The sequence below is a fragment of the Salminus brasiliensis genome, chromosome 13, assembly GCF_030463535.1.
Source record: "Salminus brasiliensis chromosome 13, fSalBra1.hap2, whole genome shotgun sequence".
Lineage (NCBI taxonomy): Eukaryota > Metazoa > Chordata > Actinopteri > Characiformes > Bryconidae > Salminus > Salminus brasiliensis.
Window position 1 is genome coordinate 19,537,608 of NC_132890.1, and position 22,018 is coordinate 19,559,625.

At 36.9% G+C, this 22,018-nt stretch overlaps 1 protein-coding gene across 3 annotated transcripts in view; it reads left to right on the forward strand.

Annotated features, from left to right (window-relative positions):
* frmd5a (FERM domain containing 5a) overlaps positions 1 to 22,018 on the forward strand; it is a 128,402-nt gene that overhangs the window by 64,055 nt on the left and 42,329 nt on the right. For all 3 annotated transcript variants that reach the window (XM_072694606.1, XM_072694608.1, XM_072694607.1), the window contains exons 2-3: positions 18,647 to 18,751; positions 21,779 to 21,821. In XM_072694606.1, coding sequence (XP_072550707.1) covers positions 18,647 to 18,751; positions 21,779 to 21,821 — 148 coding nt within the window. The remainder of the gene's footprint in view (positions 1 to 18,646; positions 18,752 to 21,778; positions 21,822 to 22,018) is intronic.

Here is a 22,018-nt window from a genome sequence, read left to right on the forward strand (position 1 = left end):
GCTTATTTGCCCATCCAGTTTAAAGCTGCCCTTTCATATGTCTTTGCTGTCATAGTTTGTTCTTTTTTTCTGTCAGCGGTTTAAGCTCTTGGTAGGGGTCCAGAGTTTCTACTTCCCCAAGGCAAGCCTATTGGAAATATCCCATTAAATAAAATATACCAGCAACATATGAGCCATTGTAGTATCTAGGCTATTAATAATAGAATTATCCTTTTTCCTTCAGCCGTTTCAGTGCTCAGTGGATTGGAATTTCAGCCATTCCAAACAGGTTCAACATACTAAGTATATGCCACCAAAATATATTAGGGGTTACTCAAATAGCTCTTTCTGTTTTAGCAAATCTGTTTGTTGCAACAATCACACATTTGTACTACTGTTGAATTTAGACTGTTAGGAGCTGCTCTACTACTGTGCCAACAAGATTATCACATTTTAGTAAATGGTTGGGATGTGGTAGAACAGGAGATTTGCATCATGAGAATGCACCTAAAAATGTACATTCGTTGTGTGCAACAGTCATGTCAACTAAGACCAGAATCTTAATTTCCTGCTTCAATCTTGTAAATCCATGCCATGAAAAATTAAAGCTATTTTGAGAGTAAAGGTATGCCCTATCCATTTTAGAATAGTGTTTCTAATAAATTACTTAATGTGTATATTAAGTATCATACTATCACTAGAAAGTGGAAGTGAGTGATTTGATCTCTGGACCTGTGAAGTTGACATTTTACTCATGTGTGCAAATGAAATAGAAGAGTTGTGCAAATAAATCTACCAGGACATGACATCGAGTTGTATGTTGAGTGCAGGTGATGTGGGCTAAAACTTTGATTAAAATGAAACATATGTATTGCATCAGACAAAAAACAAATCTGCAGCATTTTAGTTGTTTAAGAGTGTTACTGAAAATTAATATATGGGTACTTGTTCTAAATATTCAAAGGTTGTAAAATGCAGTTTGAGAGCAAATTATTATGATTATTTTATGACCTTGATCTGTGATCTCATGGTTCTGGGTGACAAAGTATGTCATCGACTTTAAGCCTATTCTAAACCTCCAAACCCTTAGGGTTTTACATCCCAGTCTTAGATTAAACCCTTAGAGCCTTAGAATTTAAGACTTTTCTGGTTAGAATTTTTCTGTTTAGAATAGGCCTAACAACCCTAACCCTAACTCCAAATCCCGAGTCCCTACAAACACTTACCCCAACTCCAAACTCTAAGAAACTCCCAACCCTCACTCTAGATGTAACCCTTCAGCCTATACTAAACATAAGCCTAGCTCCAAACCCTAAAGCTTTCACATGCCTAAACATAGCTCCTAATCTTAAGGCTCTCCCAACCCTATCCAAGTGAAAGAAGAGGCTCAATTTTGCTACAGTGCACTAAAGTGTATTTTTGCCAAACTAATGATTATTGTACTTAGAGTGCTAAGATGGAACAACTGTTTTTGTACATACACACGAGGACATAATTGTTGGTACCCCTCGATTAATGAAGGAAAAACCCACAATGGTCACAGAAATAACTTTCATTAACCGAAGGGTACCAACAATTTTGTCCATATGTGTTTAATGAATTGTACTGAAATAGTGGAAAGGCACAACTTTGTGTTCAGTGTACTTAACTGTACTTAAATGGAACTATTTAAAGTATACTTAATTAGACTTTTTTTTGGTAATTATACCACTGCATAAGCCCACATACTAATCTTGAGCCTAGCTTCAAACTTTTAGGGACTCAGAACCCTAAGCATAGCTCTATTCTTCAATGCTATACTGACCCTTGTCCTAGTTCCAAACCCTAAAGCTCCCACATTAACCTTACATTATTCCCTTAAGGCTGTACAAATCCTAACTCTAGATGAAAATCCTAAAGCTTGTAAAACCCTAATTTTAGATCTAATTCCTTAGACTCTCCAAATGCTAACCTCAGATATAACCCATAAGTCTGTTCTAACCATAACTGTATTCTTAAATTCTAAGGCTCTCACAAACCTAACCATAACTTCAAACCCTAAGACTCTCTTAACCCTAACCCTACATACAACTTTCAAATGGCAACCCTTAAGTATTTGAGACGATTGACATTTATGTGTCTGCTCTAGCTGGCTCTACTCTTGGCTCATGTTGTTCGCTAGCAAAAGTCTCCCTTATAGGATTGCAAATTGCTCGGGTGTGTGTTGAGCACCTGCTGCCCATTGTAGAAAGGTAGTTCTTTGTCCCTCTATGAATGTCTCATGCACCAGACTCATTCACTCAGGCTTAGTTATGCCACTGCTGTGTAAGTACTTTTTGCTCAATGAAAAAGTGTAGCAAATGCTTTCAGGGCAGAATGCTGGTTACACAATAGAGGCATTCTGTGGATTAGCATAAAGACAGTGAGTAATGCTGGGGTGTCTGCTCAATATAGATTGTGAATCATTAGTGTGGGCTCACTATACTGCACTGAACTCCTAAGGAGCAGCTCAAAGATCCAGACGCATCAAACTTCTAAATGGGAATTTTGGTTTCTTGCTGATATGACTGCTTTGCTAAATTCTTAAATGTCCTTGGGAATACTGTGCATGTTTTTTTTCCAAACAAGAAAAGCTCTCTGGACTGCAGAGTGTGTCCTGGTTTAACACATCACCATCCCACCTGTTGACCAATGACCAAATACAGTCCAAATACATGATCAAACCTTACGTTATTTGGGTAAAGCTAAAGCTTGCTGTAGTTATTTGTAAGACTATTCTATATGTTTGAAAGCAAAAAAGCAAAATACATTTTCTTCTGTATCTAGTGGTGTCACCAGTTTTATGTAATTATTAAAAACAGTATTTAATGTTATATTTTATGTAAGAATTTCAAGTTTTTGGAATACTACAGCATTTCATTATGTTGATTTACTTGTGTTTGTGTTTATGTAGTTTATGGCAAGTGTCCAGGTGTGCCCTTTGTTCAAATGTGTGGGACCACAATAAGTACAAAAAGAGCATAATTAGTCCTTAGAGGTAGCAGAAGTAACAAATACTCCAGTTTAAAATACTTTAGTAAGAAATTATGGTTTACATTTTGTACTGAAGTAAAAGTATGAAAGTATAAAATGTGAACACATTTCTTAAGACTAATAGTCTATTCCTGTCTTTTCACTTTTTACTTCAGGCCTTAATTTGAACAGATTTCCTTAAAATTACAATTCTGTTGTACCTTTTCGCATTGCAGTTATATCCAAACTGTAAAGTAATTTACCAAACTACAAAACCCATAAACTATGGTGACACTTCTCAGAATTCTCTTAAGAATAACTCTTTCTCTCTTTTTAACTGTTTCCATGTATTTACTGCTTTTAAGAGACAGTTGGCAATATCAATATTTTATATTTGATCAATGTGTGTTGGTTTTCTGTCAGAGCGTTTCATCACATTAAATAAATAATCAGTTGTTTCATGAAGATTAGATCGGAGCCAAGTCACATTTCCTTCAGATCAGTCCCAAAGCTGTGCTCTGTTTAAGAAGGCTGTTTTAAATATGTAGTGAGTGCATAGTACAGATTTTTCTTGGGAAATATAGGGGGTAGAAGTAAAAGGTAAAGTACAGATATTGGTTTTATACTTATACTTTATTAGTTACCACCTATGTTAGTCCTGCTTAATTTTGTGAAGAGCAGTATTGTGTAATGTTGAATGAAGGTAATGTATACATGATATCTTTATTGTATTTTTGATATTTACAAAACCTACTGTCTGGAAAGAATGTTGTAATGGTAAAATGTGGGCAATTAAGAAGCAATAAATAATAGCACAGTTGTGGTCTTGTCAAGTACTTACACACTTAATGCATTTAGAAATACATCACATTAATGTCCCCACAAACCAGGTTAATATTAGTCACAGGCTTATATTCTTCTCCCTTCATGTCTACTGAGTAAGTCACATATCTAGTTTTGTTTAAAGTATAAGCCATAGCTCATGTAGAGTTTTGACATTAACTACATTTTGGGAGAAGGACTCCTCCTCCTATCAACTAAACTCCTCCTCCTGTTTCTCAAGCCAGGAGATGTACTGTCATGTACCCCCACTTGTCAGTTCAGCTCTGTTTCACCCCCAACTCCGCCCCCTCCACACCAGCTGGTGGGCCCGGCTTTTCATGTAGACCACTGGAAAGCCAACCCAGACTCCAGGCCAAGTCCCAAACTTGAAGAATTTGCATTTTATTGTTTAAGCATAGGTTCCCAGACCACAGTCATGCTCTGTCCATGGCTGCTAATGTAATTGTGGTCTCTCATGTGCAAGAACATGCATAGACACCAACTGAATTTAACTGACCCGTACAATTGCATGTCCTGTTTGCATAATTAGCATGATTTAATTAGGTTACGGCTTTTTCCCTCATGCTGTCCCTTCCTCTTTGCTTCTTTCACTTTTGTCATTCACAACTATTTTGAACATTCCTGAGCGTTCATGACTCACAATGAAAGAAAGAGAAAGTGAAACCACAGGAGAAAGCAAAGCCCCAAGAGGCACCTGTCAAAGAGACAAAAACATTTTGGTCAAATTGTAGTTTGCTGCCCGAGGTTTAAGGTAACACTGTCCATAGAGGAGGGTCAAGGTCAGGTTTTTCTTAGAAAATGTAGAGGCTATCTGAGATAAGATGAGAATCTGAATATTAGAATAGTTTTTGCTGTTATTGTCTATGTCTTCCCTATTGCACTGCCAGCTATGCATTGCTGATTGCTCATTGCTGATGATGAATATCTGTCAACTTGTTTGCATTTGTATGTGTGTGAGTGGGACCTATGAACTCATTCAAGGACATGGATGATGATTGGTCAGCATAAAATGTCTAAAAATGTCAGTCTTTTGATCAAGACATGGCACAAATTTATAGCATAATGAGTTTTGAATCTGACGTAGTGAACATGAAGTAAGACAAAAAGAGGTTGAACCCCAGTGTTTCTACAACTGTCTACAACTGGCAAGCTCAAGAAAAAGAAATGCAGCTTTGTGTAATAAGTCAACATATCATTTGTTAATCTATTTTTTTTATATTATGGCCCGTATTTGGCTTTGTTTAAAAAGCACTTTTTGTCTGTTATTTATAATCTGTCCAAGTTAATGGACAGAACTGAACTTAACCTTAAATCTCTTTCAAGCACTCTTTTGGGACATCATAGTGTCCATGCATAAAATATGCTGTGCAGTAAACAACATATTTTATAACTTAAAGCAGCATTATGTAAGAAATAGTAGCATTTTCTGCCCATGTCATAAGTTACATGCAGTAACCAGAGTGTCAAGCCTAGAGTGGGAATGACAAAGATGCTGTTTTCCTTATTACACACATCAGTGGAACATCAGCATAATTTAGGAGCGACTTAATAAAGGTAAAAATAATTACATAATGCTTTAACTACAGTGGGGCAAAAAGTATTTAATCAGCCACTGGTGCAAGTTCTCCTACTTAGAAAGATGAGAGAGGTTTGTAATTTTCATCATAGGTACACTTCAACTATGAGAGACAAAATGAGAAAAGAAAACCCAGGAAATCACATTGTAGGATTTTTAAAGATTTTTTTTGTAAATTATGGTGGAAAATAAGTATTTGGTCAATAACAAAAGTTCAACTCAGTACTTTGTAACATAACCTTTGTTGGCAATGACAGAGGTCAAACTTTTCCTGTAATCTTTCTAAGTAGGAGAACTTGCACAATCAGTGGTTGACTAAATAATTTTTTTGCCCCACTGTATGCAGTGCATCAAACTCTTTTATTTAAAAAAGCAAGGCAAATTTGTACATGGCAGGGGGAATGAAATCTGTTGGTGTTTGCTCTCATCTGATATACATACCCTTGGGTGCATGAGCTGGAGAGGGAGCTGCCTCTCCCCTGTCATCCAGAATTACTGTCCTCAGCCTTTGCACAGGGATGGGCAGCAATGACAGAGGCATCACCTAATCGCCTACTTTTGACAAATAGCTTTAGTCAAGCATGATGGACTGAAGGCTAGGGTTTTGTATTTCACCAAATCTTGGGCTGCGTACACACTCGTATGTGTATGAGGTTCAGCCATATATGTGTCCACTCATAGATGCCAGGTTGATGTGAGGTGGATGCTATGGCTGTACATGTTGAAGCAGCTGCACTTCAACATATTACAGGGCTGGTGTTATTTTAATGCAGTGACTTTAATATGAAGAACATCACAGAAGGTCACATATCATTCCTCCTTTTCATGTGTTGTAACAGTTCCCTGTGGTTGTAATGAAATATCTGTGACATACATTGGCCAAAATAGCTGGATGTAGCACCAACAGTATCCATTTTAGCTCGTCTAAACCGCCCTCTTCAGAAGAACCATTACTGATCCTTTAAATGATAATGAGCAAGTCCATTCACCCCATTGCACCCCCATTAAAACCATGGTTTTAAAAAGAGAACATAAAACTCTTATAAGCATTTCAAGAAATGGAATTCATTAGAATGGTTATTTGGTTGACACATTCAGATGTTGCTTCCATTTCTCTTCCATTAGGGGTTCTTACACATCCGTAACCATGACCCAGATCTTTACAACTCAGCAATAAACTTTGGAAAAACATAAAGGAAAAATACAGATCTTCTGGTGAAGTACACAACAAAAAATATTAACTTAATATTAACAGAAAAAATGCAATGTTATATTATTAAGCATCTAATGTCAGCCATGTAACCTATTACTATTTACTTACAGAAACTTACTACCTGCTCTGCTGCATATAATTAGTAAAGCAATGTAGTTTAAATAAGCAAATGTTATTATGAAAATAATCTGCAATATTTATAAGGAAAATGCTTCTTTTTTTAAATGTTTAAATAAAACAATGTAGTGGGGGGGGCATAGAGATGGGTAAACCATATGTAGTCTTAAGGGTTACAAATCCACATCACTTTAAAAAAAATTATCAGTGTGTTAAATGTAAATGTCAATATCAGTGTAACATTTGATTGGCTCTTGTCCACTGTTTGTTTTAGATCTTTGTCACTCAGAATATGACCCCTTAATGAGCAACAGCAGTCAATATTTCTGAAATCGATGCATTCCTTAAAGAACACATCATGCATTTCACAGTATATTTAGCTCTACAGTGTGTGCAGAATTATTAGGCAAGTTGTATTTGAGAGGATTCTTTTTATTATTGAACAACAACTATGTTCTCAATCAACCCAAAAGACTCATAAATATCAAAGCTTAATATTTTTGGAAGTTGGAGTGTGTGTTTTTTTAGATTTGGCTATCTTAGGAGGATATCTGTTTGTGCAGGTAACTATTACTGTGCAGAAGTATTAGGCAACTTAATAAAAAACAAATATATACCCATCTCACTTGTTTATTTTCACCAGGTAAACCAATATAACAACACAAAAAAAATTTTTCTTTACGATGACACTCAAAAGCCTTCCATCCATAGATTCTGTCAGTTGCTTGATCTGTTTACGATCAACATTGCGTGCAGCAGACACCACAACCTCCCAGACACTGTTCAGAGAGGTGCACTGTTTTCCCTCCCTGTAGATCTCACATTTTATGAGGGACCACAGGTTCTCTATGGGGTTCAGATCAGGTGAACAAGGGATGCATGTGATGGAGCATTTTCCTGCATGAAAATCATGTTTTTCTTGAACGATACCGACTTCTTTCTGTACCACTGCTTGAAGAAGGTGTCTTCCAGAAACTGGCAGTAGGTCTGGGAGTTGAGCTTCACTTCATCCTCAACCCGAAAAGGTCCCACAAGTTCATCTTTGATAATACCAGCCCATACCAGTACCCCACCTCCACCTTGCTGAGTCGGAGTGGAGCTCTCTGCCCTTTACTGATCCAGCCTCGGGCCCATCCATCTGGCCCATCAAGAGTCACTCGCATTTCATCAGTCCATAAAACCTTAGAAAAATCAGTCTTAAGATATTTCTTGGCCCAGTCTTGGCTACAGTCTTTTTCTTGTGCAAAGGTGGTCGTTTTTTAAGCCTTCCTTATCTTGGTCATGTCCCTGAGTATCGCACACCTTGTGCTTTTTGATAATGTTGCAGCTCTGAAATATGGCAAAACTGGTGGCAAATGGCATCTTGGCAGCTTCACGCTTGATTTTCCTCAATTCATGGGCAGTTATTTTGCGTCTTTTTTTTTTTTCCAACACATTTCTTGCGACCCTGTTGGCTATTTGCCATGAAACGCTTGATTGTTCGGTGATCACGCTTCAAAAGTTTGGCAATTTCAAGACTGCTGCATCCCTCTGCAAGACATCTCACAATTTTTGACTTTTCAGAGTCTGTGAAATCTCTCTTCTGACCCATTTTGCCAAAGGAAAGGAAGTTGCCTAATAATTAAGCACACCTTATATAGGGTGTTGATGTCAATAGACCACACCCCTTCTCATTACAGAGATGCACATCACCTGATTTACTTGATTGGTAGAGCTTGGAGTAGGACAACATGTATAAAAAGGATGATGTGATCAAAATACTCATTTGCCTAATAATTCTGCACACAGTGTATTATGCTTTAGTGGGATCTGTGTGTGCACAATAAAGCAATGATGGTTGAGGTAGGTGTGTGGCGTTAACCTCTTAAAAGGCCTGTGTGTGTGTGTGTGTGTCAGTGTGAGTGTGTGAGTGAGTGTGTGCTGAGCGTGTGCTGAGCAAGAGAGCCAGGCAGGGAGTAATGACTGTAGCTGGGTGATGGATGGGTACACTGGGTACTTGTGTGTGTTGTTTGCTGCAGTCCAAGCAAAAACCTCAATTTGTTGCATAATTAGGAGCTCTGACTGGCCCTAGCACTTTTAAATACCTTGTGCAGAATTTCAATATAGCCTTCTTTCTTACAACTGCTTGTCATTCATATGCATTAGGTCTGCTCTTCTCTACACGGAGAGACAACAAAAGCTGAGTGAGCAAAAGCAAAATGCCTGCTCACTTACAACTCTACAGAAACACACACCACCCACTGAAAGGGCCTCATTTACTTTGGAGTGCAGTCACCTCACAAAAATGTTTAAGAAGAACTATTATACTAAATGTATCTGCAGAAAATGAAGATTTATACATTGTCAATTAAATGGGAGTCTGCAATTTTGTACAAAATTGTTGACATTTGAACTAAAAAAAACATAAACCCCTCCCCTCAATGCTCTCCCTCATAAATACACTGGACATGCATTGCCAAACCACACACACATGGAGCAAAGAGATTACACAGCAGCAAGTAGGATGACCGGTGCTTCAACTGCCTTCACACAGAATCCTTACCACAGTGTTTGTTTGTGCTTTAAAACATAACCACTGTGAAACAATCAGGAAATAAAGTTTGATTTATTTGATTAACTGTTTTGTGTGTGTTTAAGCAGCAATTAAAAATCATACTAATTCTGCCTTTAGGGATCTGCTTCGATAAGTTGTCTCTTGTCACTGGCTGTTTCCCACTGTTTACTAGAAGTGGACTGAATTTAGGGCAGGCAGTGAAACTTGGGCACAACTGTAGCTAAGAATTGCTCTTAAGTACAACTCAGCAACAGAGTGAAAACTAGTGAGAGTTATTTGTTTACAAAACTAGAGGAGCAGAGGGGTGGGGTGATGTAAGAAACTTTTTAACTAATACAGGCTACATGCCCAATGAACTGGGTGTCTTTCAGTTACAAACGCTGGTTTAAAACTGGAGCACCATGGTTCAAGCTGCAAACCTGAACGACACTGCTTCCCAACCACACCACACAAAGAGATGAGCATTAAGGTCTCCACATTCTACTACACTCACATTGAATAATATACACAAACCTAAATACATTAAACACTTTCTCTATCAGTTAAGAAGTCGTCATTCAAAATGTCTCTAACTACATTTAACAATTACTTTGAGTCTCTCTCTCAAATGCAGAACTGGAGGAAGACACATAGCCACAGGACCTTTTTTTCTATTTTTACTTAGAATCTTAGATATTAAAAATGATTAACTAAATAATGTGAATCACCAAGCACCCTAAACCTAAGATTGCTGCCGGAAATGGCCCAAAAATGTTTATGATCCATAAACATCCTGTGGTTGAATTTTTGTTTTGTGTTTATCAGAAATAAATAGATGATGGTGGTGTTACTTCACCAAGAAATTACATTTTGTGCGCAAGAGCATTTATTACTAAATACTGTCAAATAATGTCTGTAAAATGGAGTGGGAAGTGGGCCAAAATGTTTAGGTTATTACGAATTATGCAGATTTTCTGTGGGAATGGGATTAAATCTTGGTGGAGTGGGCAGACATCTTTAAAGTAGAGCCAGTGGCATATACATAAAAACTGTCTAAAACTAAATCACAAATCTATGAAAGCCCATTCCTGCCAGGTGGAAGACAAACTTAAATCAAAGGCATTAGTCAATTTATCAAGGAAATAGACTAATAATAATAATAATAATAATTATTATTATTGTTCTCACTCATTGTGTGATTCAGATTAATCTGGAATCGCTTTTTAGTTATTCTTAGCTCAGTTTTGTCCTATTGAAAGAATATTTAATTAATTACAATAAAGTGCATTTTTTTTACTTTTTAGTTTTGGAAAAACAAACAACCTTTAACAGCCAGGACTTTACATTTCGGTGCATCACTATATGTAATATTCTGGAGAGGTGCTGTTATTAGTTCAAGGGGGTCAATAAGCGATTGGGATTATTTGGTATGGGAATGTAGATGTTGAGTCTGCTGTAATCCACCTCTGAATCTCCCCCTAATGTTTCCATGACTCCCTTCTATTATTCATTGTTCCTCTGTTGCTGCTTTTGTTTTTTTTACCCAACTCTCACTCACTTTTCCTTTTTGAAATATATTGTATGATATTTATATGCTCCTCTAATCCACAGTCTTCAAACCCAATATCTTAACATGAAGCATTATTTCTGTTCCTGTGAGATGCTGATAGTGAAGGAGCAAATGCGACAGCACCACCAATGTCTTTCTTGTATATGTGAATTGGATGGGTTGTTACAGACATCTGGTGGCAATTTGGAAATATATTTACTCAGAAAATTGGTGACATGTTCAATACTTATTTCACTCATTGTACCCTATAAGCTCAAATAAAAAAACCCAGTAAGTACACTACTATCTTTGAGCTCAAAAAATTTAAAGGAAAAATTGTGTATTATTTTACTTGATGAGATAAGATAGAACTTTATTCATCCTGAAGGAAATTTCAGTGTCACAGTACTGTACATAGGACACATGAGAATAGACATACATTATTTAAATAAGTAGAAAAAAGTTTTTGCCATTTTTGATAACTTCATTTTAGGATCAGATAACCGCATACTAAAATATGTCTATCCAAGTGTTCACATTTGCTGGCGGCCATTTTAAAAGGTGTCTTAAATTTTTTAACAAAAGACAATATTTTTAGATGTTTTACCTTTTAATTTTGTGTTTTTATTATACATAGTATGACTTTGGTATTGGATATGGGAAATAGTTGACAGGTAAATTAAAGAGAGACACAAGACAGCTGTTTCAGTATACAGTGTGCATTCTACACGATTGTGTGCTACACCAAATATATTACGTTACATGTATTATTGGCTTGTTTTTTGTAATATAAAATATGATACTCCAAGAAACAGAGTGACAAAAACATTGTAACTCAACAAGAAAACATTTAATAAATACCAATATTGTTTGTTCATATTAGGGCAAATGTATAAATTTATAGCATGTATAAATTAGGGCAAATGTGTAAATGTATGTACAATTGTATAGCGTAGATCATTTATGTTACAAAACATTCTATTTAAAATTGCTGCTGTTTAATCAAATCTAAGTGCCTTTCAGCTCACTTACATTGAATGTGTAAGTAAATATTTAATAAACAGTTTAAACAATCTTTATAGTCTTGTTTAAAATTTAACAAGACTTTAAATATTGACTGATGGTTGTTACCTTAAATTAATCTTTAAAATCTCACACCTCCTCAAATGTCCATAGCCAGTCCATCTAGTTCTACTACATGACACAGTCAGTTAGATGACACTCCACAGTAAGTAGTGTAGTCTAGTGGTTTCCTACTTATTAATATATATGTAAATGTATTAATATAATGTAAAGTTATTGCCACTTTACATTACAACTTATTTGAATGATTTCTCTTTTTTTATAGAAACAACTAGATTTCATCAAATGTATTATTTGCTTAAATTGTACATATTAAGCACAGGCAGAGTTATCTTTTAATCTTTTATCTTATAAATGAAAAAAAAAACATTTAAATCAAGTTAAATATTATTGCATATTATTGCACTTCAAATTACACAGAAGTAAGATATTGAGTTCTGCAAGGCTCAATTTTAGGACCGCTATTTACATTATACATGTTACCACTGGGCTCAGTTATAAGCAGACATGACGTAAATTTCCATTTTTATGCAGATGACACAAAGCTCTATAGCCAAACCTGACGATACATTTAGATTACATAAAATGGAGGACTGTGTAAAGGATATAAAACTCTGGATGTCACACAACTTCCTTCTTCTTAACAGTGACAAAACTGAGGTTCTCCTTTTAGGTCCAAAAGACACTAGAAATAAACTTAGACTTAATGTTAGACTTGGCTGATATTCGATTCAGATTTATCATTTGAGCAACATATAGCTAATATTAGTAGGACAGCCTTTATGCAGCTTAGGAACATTGCCAAACTAAGAAACTCCTTATCTCTAGGACGCAGAAAAGGTAGTACACACTTTTATTACCTTAAGGCTAGATTACTGTAATGCACTTTTGTCAGGTTGTTCCAGCAGGAACCTTAATAAACTTCAGCTGGTTCAAAATGCCGCAGCCAGGGTCCTTACTAAAACTAGAAAATTTGACCATATCAGTTCAGTTCTATCAGCTCTTCATTGGCTCCCAGTTAAATTCCATATTGAATACAAAATCCTTCTATTAACATATAAAGCCCTACATGGCATCGCTCCTGAGTACCTGCGGGATCTTATTACATATTACAAACCATCAAGATTACTTAGATCTCAGGGTGCTGGCTTCTTAGTAGTTCCCAAAATTCAGAAATCCTCAGCAGGGGGAAGAGCCTTTTTCTTATAAGGCCCCCCAACTCTGGAGTAACCTTCCAGGTCATGTTTGGGACTCAGACACAGTCTCAATCTTTAAATCTAAGCTGAAAACTCATGTCTGACTTCATGTCTTCCTTTTTTTCTTTTTTGTCTCTGTCTTTTACTAAAGACTAATTATCTAAAACTGCTTTGTGATGACAACAGTTGCAAAAAGCACTATACAAATAAATTTGACTTGACTTGACTTGGAGAAATAGAGTTTTTATATGCACATCATGCTATGCTAGTGGAATTATCTAAATGTAGATTTTGGTGAGCTATATATTGGTAAATATAAATACCTAAACCGACTTACTCTACAACATAAAAAGTCTGAAATTAAATATAAGAAGTAAGAGTAGTAGTAGTAAGAAGTAAGATTAGTAAGTAGGAGTAGTAGTAGTAGGAAGAAGTAAGTAATGAGAAGAATAATCTTCTGCATATGAGAACAAGCTGAAACAATAAAAATCTGGAGTCAGATGGTAGGATTGTGAGCCGTGGCTATAGGTGAGATTGCGCAAGCTTTCATTTCCTAGAATTAATGGACCATAAATCTTGGGAGTCAAGGGATGTTTATTATTATGCCTTCTTTTGTGTTAGCACAGGTCTGATGCACAAATCCATACTGAGTGAGTAGTGAATGATAAGTGTTCTCCTAGAGTAACATTACATAATATGCATTTAAATAGGTTTAAGTTTTATGTTTTAATAAAATCTAATTAAATTTGTTGGTATGGTGCTTTTTATAACTGTTGTCACAAAGCAGCTTTACTTAATCAGTAATTAAAAAATACAATAACATAAAAAGACATGAAAAATCTAAGACCCCCAGTGAGCAAGCCAATGGTGACAGTGGCAAGGAAAATCTCACTCAAAGCTGGAGAAAGAAACCTTGGGAGGAACCAAGACTGGATATGGAATTGGAATTCTGTTCAGTGTATGCTTCATTCTTCCTTCTCCAGACATACAGCTGATCTATAGACCTGAAAAATGTAAGTTTTTATCACTCTAAAAACAAAATTTTAATTATGTGGCTTATTTATCTGATTTTGGGCAAATTGGAACCAAATTCTCTTGTGCTTTTAGGTCAGTAGAAGTGTACGGACATGGAGAAAAACCTCAGTGCCAGCTGCCACCAAATCTTAGTGCAGGTCTTTTGCAGTCAGGAATCCTAAGAAATCTGGGTTCTGCCATTTCCAGGTAGTGTAGCCAGGGCTCCTTCAACTTTAAACTTACAAAATGCTTCCAACGGTATCTCTATGAACATTCAGTGCCTTTTTTTTGTTATCTCTTTGCATCCTCTTCTTTGTTTGTGCAGGACAGTGATCTTTTTTTCTGAACTTTCTTTTTTCAGAAGAAAAAAGAAAGTTCATTTTTTTTAGTGATCTTTTTTCTGAACTCTCTTTTTGCCATTTTTTAATGTTCAATCTAATCACGGTCAACAAACCCCTAGCCAGTCCAGGTATTTGAGATGTGTGTACATTTGTTTTTTTAGTGTTTATTGTGGACAAAGACATAATATCTTTCAACACTTTGTTAGTAGCAGGAAGAGCCAAGATGTGACATTAGGCTTAATTAGGAATCCACCAAGCTCCTCCATTATTGTTCCCTCTGTCACACAGATCCTGCAATTAGAGAGTTTGTAGGTAACAATAGGGCGTTGCACTGTTTGTGAGTTTTGGTGAAGATAAGACAGCAGCATCGAGAGAGGCCCGGAATTTCTGATAACTAATATCAACCAGTTTAGTTTATAATTTTATTATTTTAGAAATGATAGTACCTAAGAATACTATGATAATAATAATAATAATAATAATAATAATAAGAGAAAAGGTCCTCAAATGACTTGTAATATTTACCAAATTCCAGCAGTATCTAATGGTCAGAGTTGTGAGCATGTGTGTATTAAACATGAGACAAATATGAGAATTATAAGGTCAAAAAATATGTTTTGATGGACCTAGAGAATCCACTGCATGCTTGGACATTTTATTAGTTGTTTTTGTTTATTTATGTTTATCCTATTTTTGAAGAATAGTTAAAACAGAAGAAAGGGTTTTAGATACTTCAGTTGATGAGTATGCTGGATTTTGATCTGGTAATTGGGTAGACCCCAAAGAACACGGTCATGTTTATGAAACCGGTTTGATATTACTTTTGGTTTATAACATGGTGCATTTTTATGGTGTAAACTGGTAAATTCATTGTACATTGTATGCTGTAAGTGAATATGTAAAGCAATAGTGTGGGGCAGATGAACAGTGTCTAGGACTAAATAGCTCTAGTTAGAGAGTGAGTAACAGATGTGATGCAGATGATGGTAAGTGACATGAAACGCTGATGAGACTTTCAAACAGCATGGGGGGAAGTCAGCGGCTCATGCATGGAGCTCTGTGGCAAGTACACTGGTCTGGGGGCAGGATAATCTGAACATAGTTGAGTTTGCAACCGCATTAAACTGGACAGGAGAAACATTTGCTAAGCACACCCACATATCAGCAAGCACATTTTTTTTTTTTATCTCACACAGGTCGCACAGGTATTCTAACATCTCTTCTGCTCAGAGTAGAAAACAATCTGTCACTCTCTTTCATAGCACCACTTCCTTAATATAACATATATCTTTCCTAAAACAATATCATATTGTTTTATTAAGTTTTGTAAGGAGTTTTGAGAGATTTATCAAAATGCATCTTTCATTTAAAATGTCTAAAAGATTTACTACTGACAAGAAAAAACAGAAAAGCACTTGCCATTTTTACCTCATTGGTAAATTGCTAATCTGCTATTGACAGATTTGCCCCTACTGGAGTAACTCGCTGTACTCACAATTAGATTAAGAAAATGCTGTACAAACTGTGGCTTATATGTTGAAGATATGGAGGCACGCTCAAAGAAAGCTTTGTCTGGCTCCAGAAGCTGAGAGGGAGTGAGAGTAATATCAGCTCCTTCGCCATGCAAGACTAATGCAAAATTATGCTCCATACAAAATATTTAAAGCAGGAGCATGCATGTCTTTCTGCTTTTGTGTATGTATTGTGAGTGTATGTATGTCTGTGTTTCAGGCTCCAGTAAGAGTAGCAATGTGTGTGTGTTAAGCCAGACTCCATTAAGCAGACATGTCATTGAGGATTACTAGTCTGTAGTGAGGAAGTGTTTAGAAGTGACAGTGGTGACTGCCTAACGGCAGGAACCCTCATCCCTACACTCCTGTATGATGCTGACGCCTCATGCCTGCTTCCCTGTGCCCCCTGTGTTCCACTTTAAAGCAATAGTTCAGCAAAATATCGATTGTGGGAGAAAGAGACTATCAGAAGTATTTTTTAAACAGTGGTAAAAGATTAGTTGATCAGAAGTCAATTAGTAAGTTTTATAACAGTAATTACAAGCACAACATGCACATAAAAAAACCCCAGCAAGTTCAATAAACTAATCAGGAAAATGATCAATTCCAGTGGTGGACCATTGCATAGCCTCAGCACTGTGACTGCAAAAGCCTGGCTTTTTTGAGCTTAACCTGAGAACAAGTTACAACCAAGACAAATTAAGCTGATTCATTCCACTACTTTAAGTTGCACCTTTGCAAATGCATGCACATGCAGCCTGACTAGTCCTTGTAAAACACTGAAGCAGTGGAACTGTGCTTTTTGGAATAATAGTGCTCCATCCAATACTGTTTGAAATGAGGCGGGCTGGTGATCATCCATCATTCTGACCTTACTAACTTGTTGTTGAATGCAATCAGATCCTTGTAGCAATGCTCCAAAATTGTTATATACATTATCCCATACTACTATCTGTGTGTAAAGCAAGGTGCACGTATTTGTCACTGTACAGCGAAATGTGACTTCTGCATTTAACCCATCTGTGGTAGTGAACACACACACTAGTGAACTAGGGGCAGTGAGTACACACACACTCAGAGCGGTTGGCAGCGAACTCCAGCGCCCGGGGAGCAGAGAGGTTAAAAGGCCTTGCTCAAGGGCCCAACAGTGGCAGTTTGCCAAGCCCGGGAATTGAACCCACAACCCTGTTATCGATAGCCCGGCGCTCTAACCGCTGAGCCACCACTGCCCCTGCAGTGTGTGTATGTGCATGTATGTTTTTTATAGTTTCCAAATAACAAAAAAGGGTCCAAAGAAAATTTTTATCTCCCTGCATCAGTACATAACATCCTCTTTGCTACCACAAGCCGTAAGCATGATCGATCTATCCAGTGATTAACAGCACCCTGCATCCATTCTTTCTTTAAACATACCTTTGCTCAGTGTCAAAAGGTCAGTCTATGAAAAATGTTTTCAAAATGAATCAAGCTAATGGTACTTTGAAAACCTCTGACTCTGAAGATTTTCTCATGCTTTCATGGAGGTCATATTTATGCATGTGTCGCTGCACAGTATAACACTGCATTACCACTCCGGAGTGTGCTAAATCTTCCTATAGGTCTAGCAGTATTAATCTTGCCTTTCTAGCAATCTCAGATGTCAACTTGACCTCCACTGTCCCTTTTTATTGTTAGTTCTTAATTACATTACAAACAGTTACGTTAAAATGATTTGCTATCTTTGTATAGCCTTCTTCTGTTTTGTGGGGATCAATTATTTTAATATGGATAGTGCTGTGAATTTGTTTAAGAATAATATACCAATCTTACCTAAAATGTTCTTTACCATTTGCATTCCACTCTACAAATGCCAAATGCCAAAAAAAGTAAATTTTTTAAATTTCTGTAAAGAGGTGGCAGTGTCTAGTCATTATAGACTTAGTATGCGAACAAACATAATTTGCTTGAACAAACCAGGGAGACAGTGTCTGCTTAGGTGTTACTAGTCCTAATCAGGCAAGGTGCCTGCTTATGCCGCTCAAAGCAACAGCCACAAAAATCACTTAAACATTCCACTGCAGTTCAAATAGAGTTTGATGTTACTGGAGATGTGGAAAACATTTTTACCTAACCTTGCATTTCAGATGCTAATGAGGATTTTGGATAGAGGAGGAGAGGGATTTTGGAGAGTCAGAGCAGGTGTCCAGTATTCCCTCTATTGGCCTTGAACTATCTTTAGAGATGTGAAATCTGTTTCTTGAATGTCTCTCAGTTTAAGAGTAGTGCAATGCAGTAGTAAGTGCAAGTTGAATGTTGATGTTGGTTTTCTTTCAATCTAATATCTGAACTACTAAATTCCAATGGTGTTATAAAAGTAGTTAATGAGTTGGTTTGAAGATTTTTAGTTTTGTATTTTAAATACATTGTCACATTTGATGAATACAGTGGTCTAACATAATTTTCTCCAGGTCTTTGAGATATAATCAAATATTGTTTTTTTTGTAACAGTACTTTTCATTTGATGTTTTATTGAAACCTATTAGCACTAGCTGATACTCTAACTCTAGCTGACTGCATTCTGCTGTCAGTAAATAAGAGACCTTAGATTTTACTGGCAGATTATCCATAGCCCCTTCACATGCTTGGTCACTGAAATTAAAAACAGGTTACATTAAAGGTACAATAAATATTGATCACTGGCCTTTTTCATTGCCTTTCCAGAAGGATGCCAAGGGTCAGTATCTGTTCGATCTCATCTGCCACCATCTAAACCTGCTGGAGAAGGATTATTTTGGCATCAGATATGTGGATCCAGACAAGCAAAGGGTGAGTGTTTTTCTGTGAACCATGCCAGCAGAAAGTAGCGAGGTGAAACGATATTTTAGAAATAACCATGTATACAATAAATAAATCAATACATGCCAAAATACGTACATATATGTATGCATTCACATACAGTCAGGTCCATAAGTATTTGGTGGTTTAACTTTTACATAGCCACTCATTTTTTACAGGCTCTTTGTATCTGGGAAGCCATAATAAATACATTTACTTGGTAAAACTTTACTTGGATGGTCCATTGTGGATGCATCATAGAAGCTCACCTGATGTTCAACTAACATTTAAGCAGTGCTGTGTCTGAGCACCAGCATGCTACTACCATGTTACCATGTACCTCCTTTCAGCAATAAGTGTTACAGCCACTAAGCATGATTGGCTCTAAGAAAAAAGTGCAGGGCGTGCATTGACCCGATTAATTATGGTGCCTCCATACACGCAGGCCGGACTGCAATGGTTATGGATCAGCACATTTAAACATAATAGTTTTACTGCTGCTGTAGTCTTTCATACTATTAATTCAAGTGATAAACAGACATTTGTTGCTTGTAATTTAAGGCAAGACAAACATAAACCAGAAACTTGTGTGGTGTCTGTTGTTAAAAGATGCTTCTTTTATGTCTCCCTTTTTTTCTTTTTTGCTGATCTAAAAAACCTAAATCCATGCTAGACAAAGAGAGCCTATTAACACAAAAGAGACAGTATGTATTTTATTTGCATTATTTTTGTAGGATATTTTCACTAATACGGTCATGTTGTGTACAGCCCGACAAGAGGATGAACACTCGCAGAGATGGAACTAAGCAAGGTGTTTATTAGAACACAAAAGGGATAACAAAGTAAGATGTAAAACAAACAGGGTGCAGCAATCTAAGGGTTAAAACTAGAACACAACCGTAAGGTGACAAACAGAGTGGCGAACACAACAAACCTGGGACTAGGAGGAGCAGGAAGAGACAGGGATTAAACCGGGCAAATTTAGGATATGCTAAAGGGAAGGGGACAACAGAAACCACAAGCCTCGCTTGGGACACAGGGGAAACTCTAACTGAAAACCAGAACCGTGCTCTGGGTAAACGAAGGGAGTAGCTGGCGAGCCAGCTGGCAGACTGGATATCAAGGCAAGCCCAACCTGAGTGCACCGTGACTGTTTTGTGAGCTAGGATCTCCAAGGAGCATGAGCAGGAAGTGAAGCAACGTGCTTTCCTCTACTGACTGGGAGATCTCCTGAACCAGATCAGACCTCTAGCCTACATGAACATGCCACCAACGCGTGGAGTGTCAAGGAGATTCAATTCACGGCAGCGAGTAGCAGTCAGTGAGCTGCTTAAATCCTCCCAGTCCCAGGAGCAAAACATGAACGAGAATCAAACACAAATTACCGAAACGAACACATATGAACATGAAACAAGGCGGAAGTGGGCGGCGGCCCGGGATCGCCCTGGGGATGGGCACGATAACGAGGGCCTGACAATTACTACATATTTTCGATTATCAAAAGTTCACTGCTCTTTATATTAGTGGCATAAAATGGTCTTAATAAGTATTGTTTATCGCAATTATTTTTGGTTCTTGAGTTACTGAGACAGGCCTGTACCCACACATTCAAACACACACACACTGTCATGCCCTTTTTTGTGCTGACCCCTCTTGAGACCCCTTCACATTGAGTGACACAAATAATAATGAGGGCAACTGAGGGAAGTCCTTCTGTAAACTGCATGCTGTAAACCTGAAACAACAGTACATTACTTTCATCCTGATTGCTGAACCTCCACAGCTCCCACTGGATTTCTCCTTGTTGGCAAAATAGTCTTTAGAGCTAAACAGGCTTGCAGAAATTTAATAGGGAATGGTATTGATGGCCTCAGCTATTAGGTCACAACAATCTGAAACGTAATCTAGATGGAGAGCTCTGTGCTATTTCTAGACCTGTTTCTGTGCCTGTATGGCTGGAGAGTTTAGAGATGATTGGTATAGATGTGCTTTATACCCCAAGTTTTCACACAACATACACACAAATATACCAATACTAAAAAACTCTAGCTGCCTACTACTGTTATAAAAAATAATGTGTATAATGAAATATAGATGTCTGTGAACACTTGTGTGTGCATCTGTTTACCATACATTTTACCACACGTTTTTCATGACTTTGTTGAAAAAGTAGAGAAAAACACAGAACAATCCCAGGAACAACAAAATGGTGTGTGTGTGTGTGTGTGTATATATATATATATATATATATATACATCATGTTTTGCTCCATCCACCAACTGTCCAGGAGTTGGCAGATGCTTTAGTCCAGGTCTGGGAGAAGATCCTTCAGGAGACCATCCACCACCTCATCAGGAGCATGCCCAGTCGTTGTAGGGAGGTCATACAGGCACGTGGAGGCCACACACAATACTGAGCCTCATTTTGACATGTTTTAAGGACATTACATCAAAGTTGGATCAGACTGTAGTGTTTTTCCTCTTTCATTTTGTGTGTGACTCCAAATCCAGGCCTCCGTTGATTTCCTTTGTGGTTTTTTTGTGATTTTGTTGTCAGCACATTCAACTTTGTACAGAACAGAAGTATTCAAGGACAATATTTCAATCATTCAGATCTCGGATGTTTTATTTGAGTGTTCCCTTTATTTTTTTGAGCAGTGTGTGTGTGTATATATATATATATATATAAAACCACATGATATGGTATAAAAATGTCAATCAATGTTCTAGTCAGTCTAAGTAGTGCTCAAAATATGTAGCTGTGTAGTTAATTAGATGAAGGTAAGGCATTATTAGATGAAGGTAAGGCATTATTAAATAAATGTTTACTACAAGACAAATCAGCTGGCAAATTAAAGATAACAAATTAATGATTTCATTTTAGACTTACTAAACTTTCCCAATATCATGATTTGGTTACTATTTAAAGGCTAACGAAAAATATTATAAACCATTTTGCTTGATTGTTTCTGCATTTTCTGCACATGAAACCTAAAAAGTTATTTTCTTTATGTTTCAGCACTGGTTGGAGTTTACCAAGTCAATTGCCAAGCAAATGAAATGTAAGTAGTATTAGTCAGTGCCTATTCACATGGTGCTAATTGCTTTAATGGAACAGGAATCATTACTGTAATAAATAAGACTGTAATGAGGCTAATTGTATTGCATCAGTATGCATAAGGAAGCATTTCTTATTGAACTTACAAGTGTTTCAAATAGATTTTAGGTCAGATTTCTGAAAGCATGTCAGTCTAGTTTA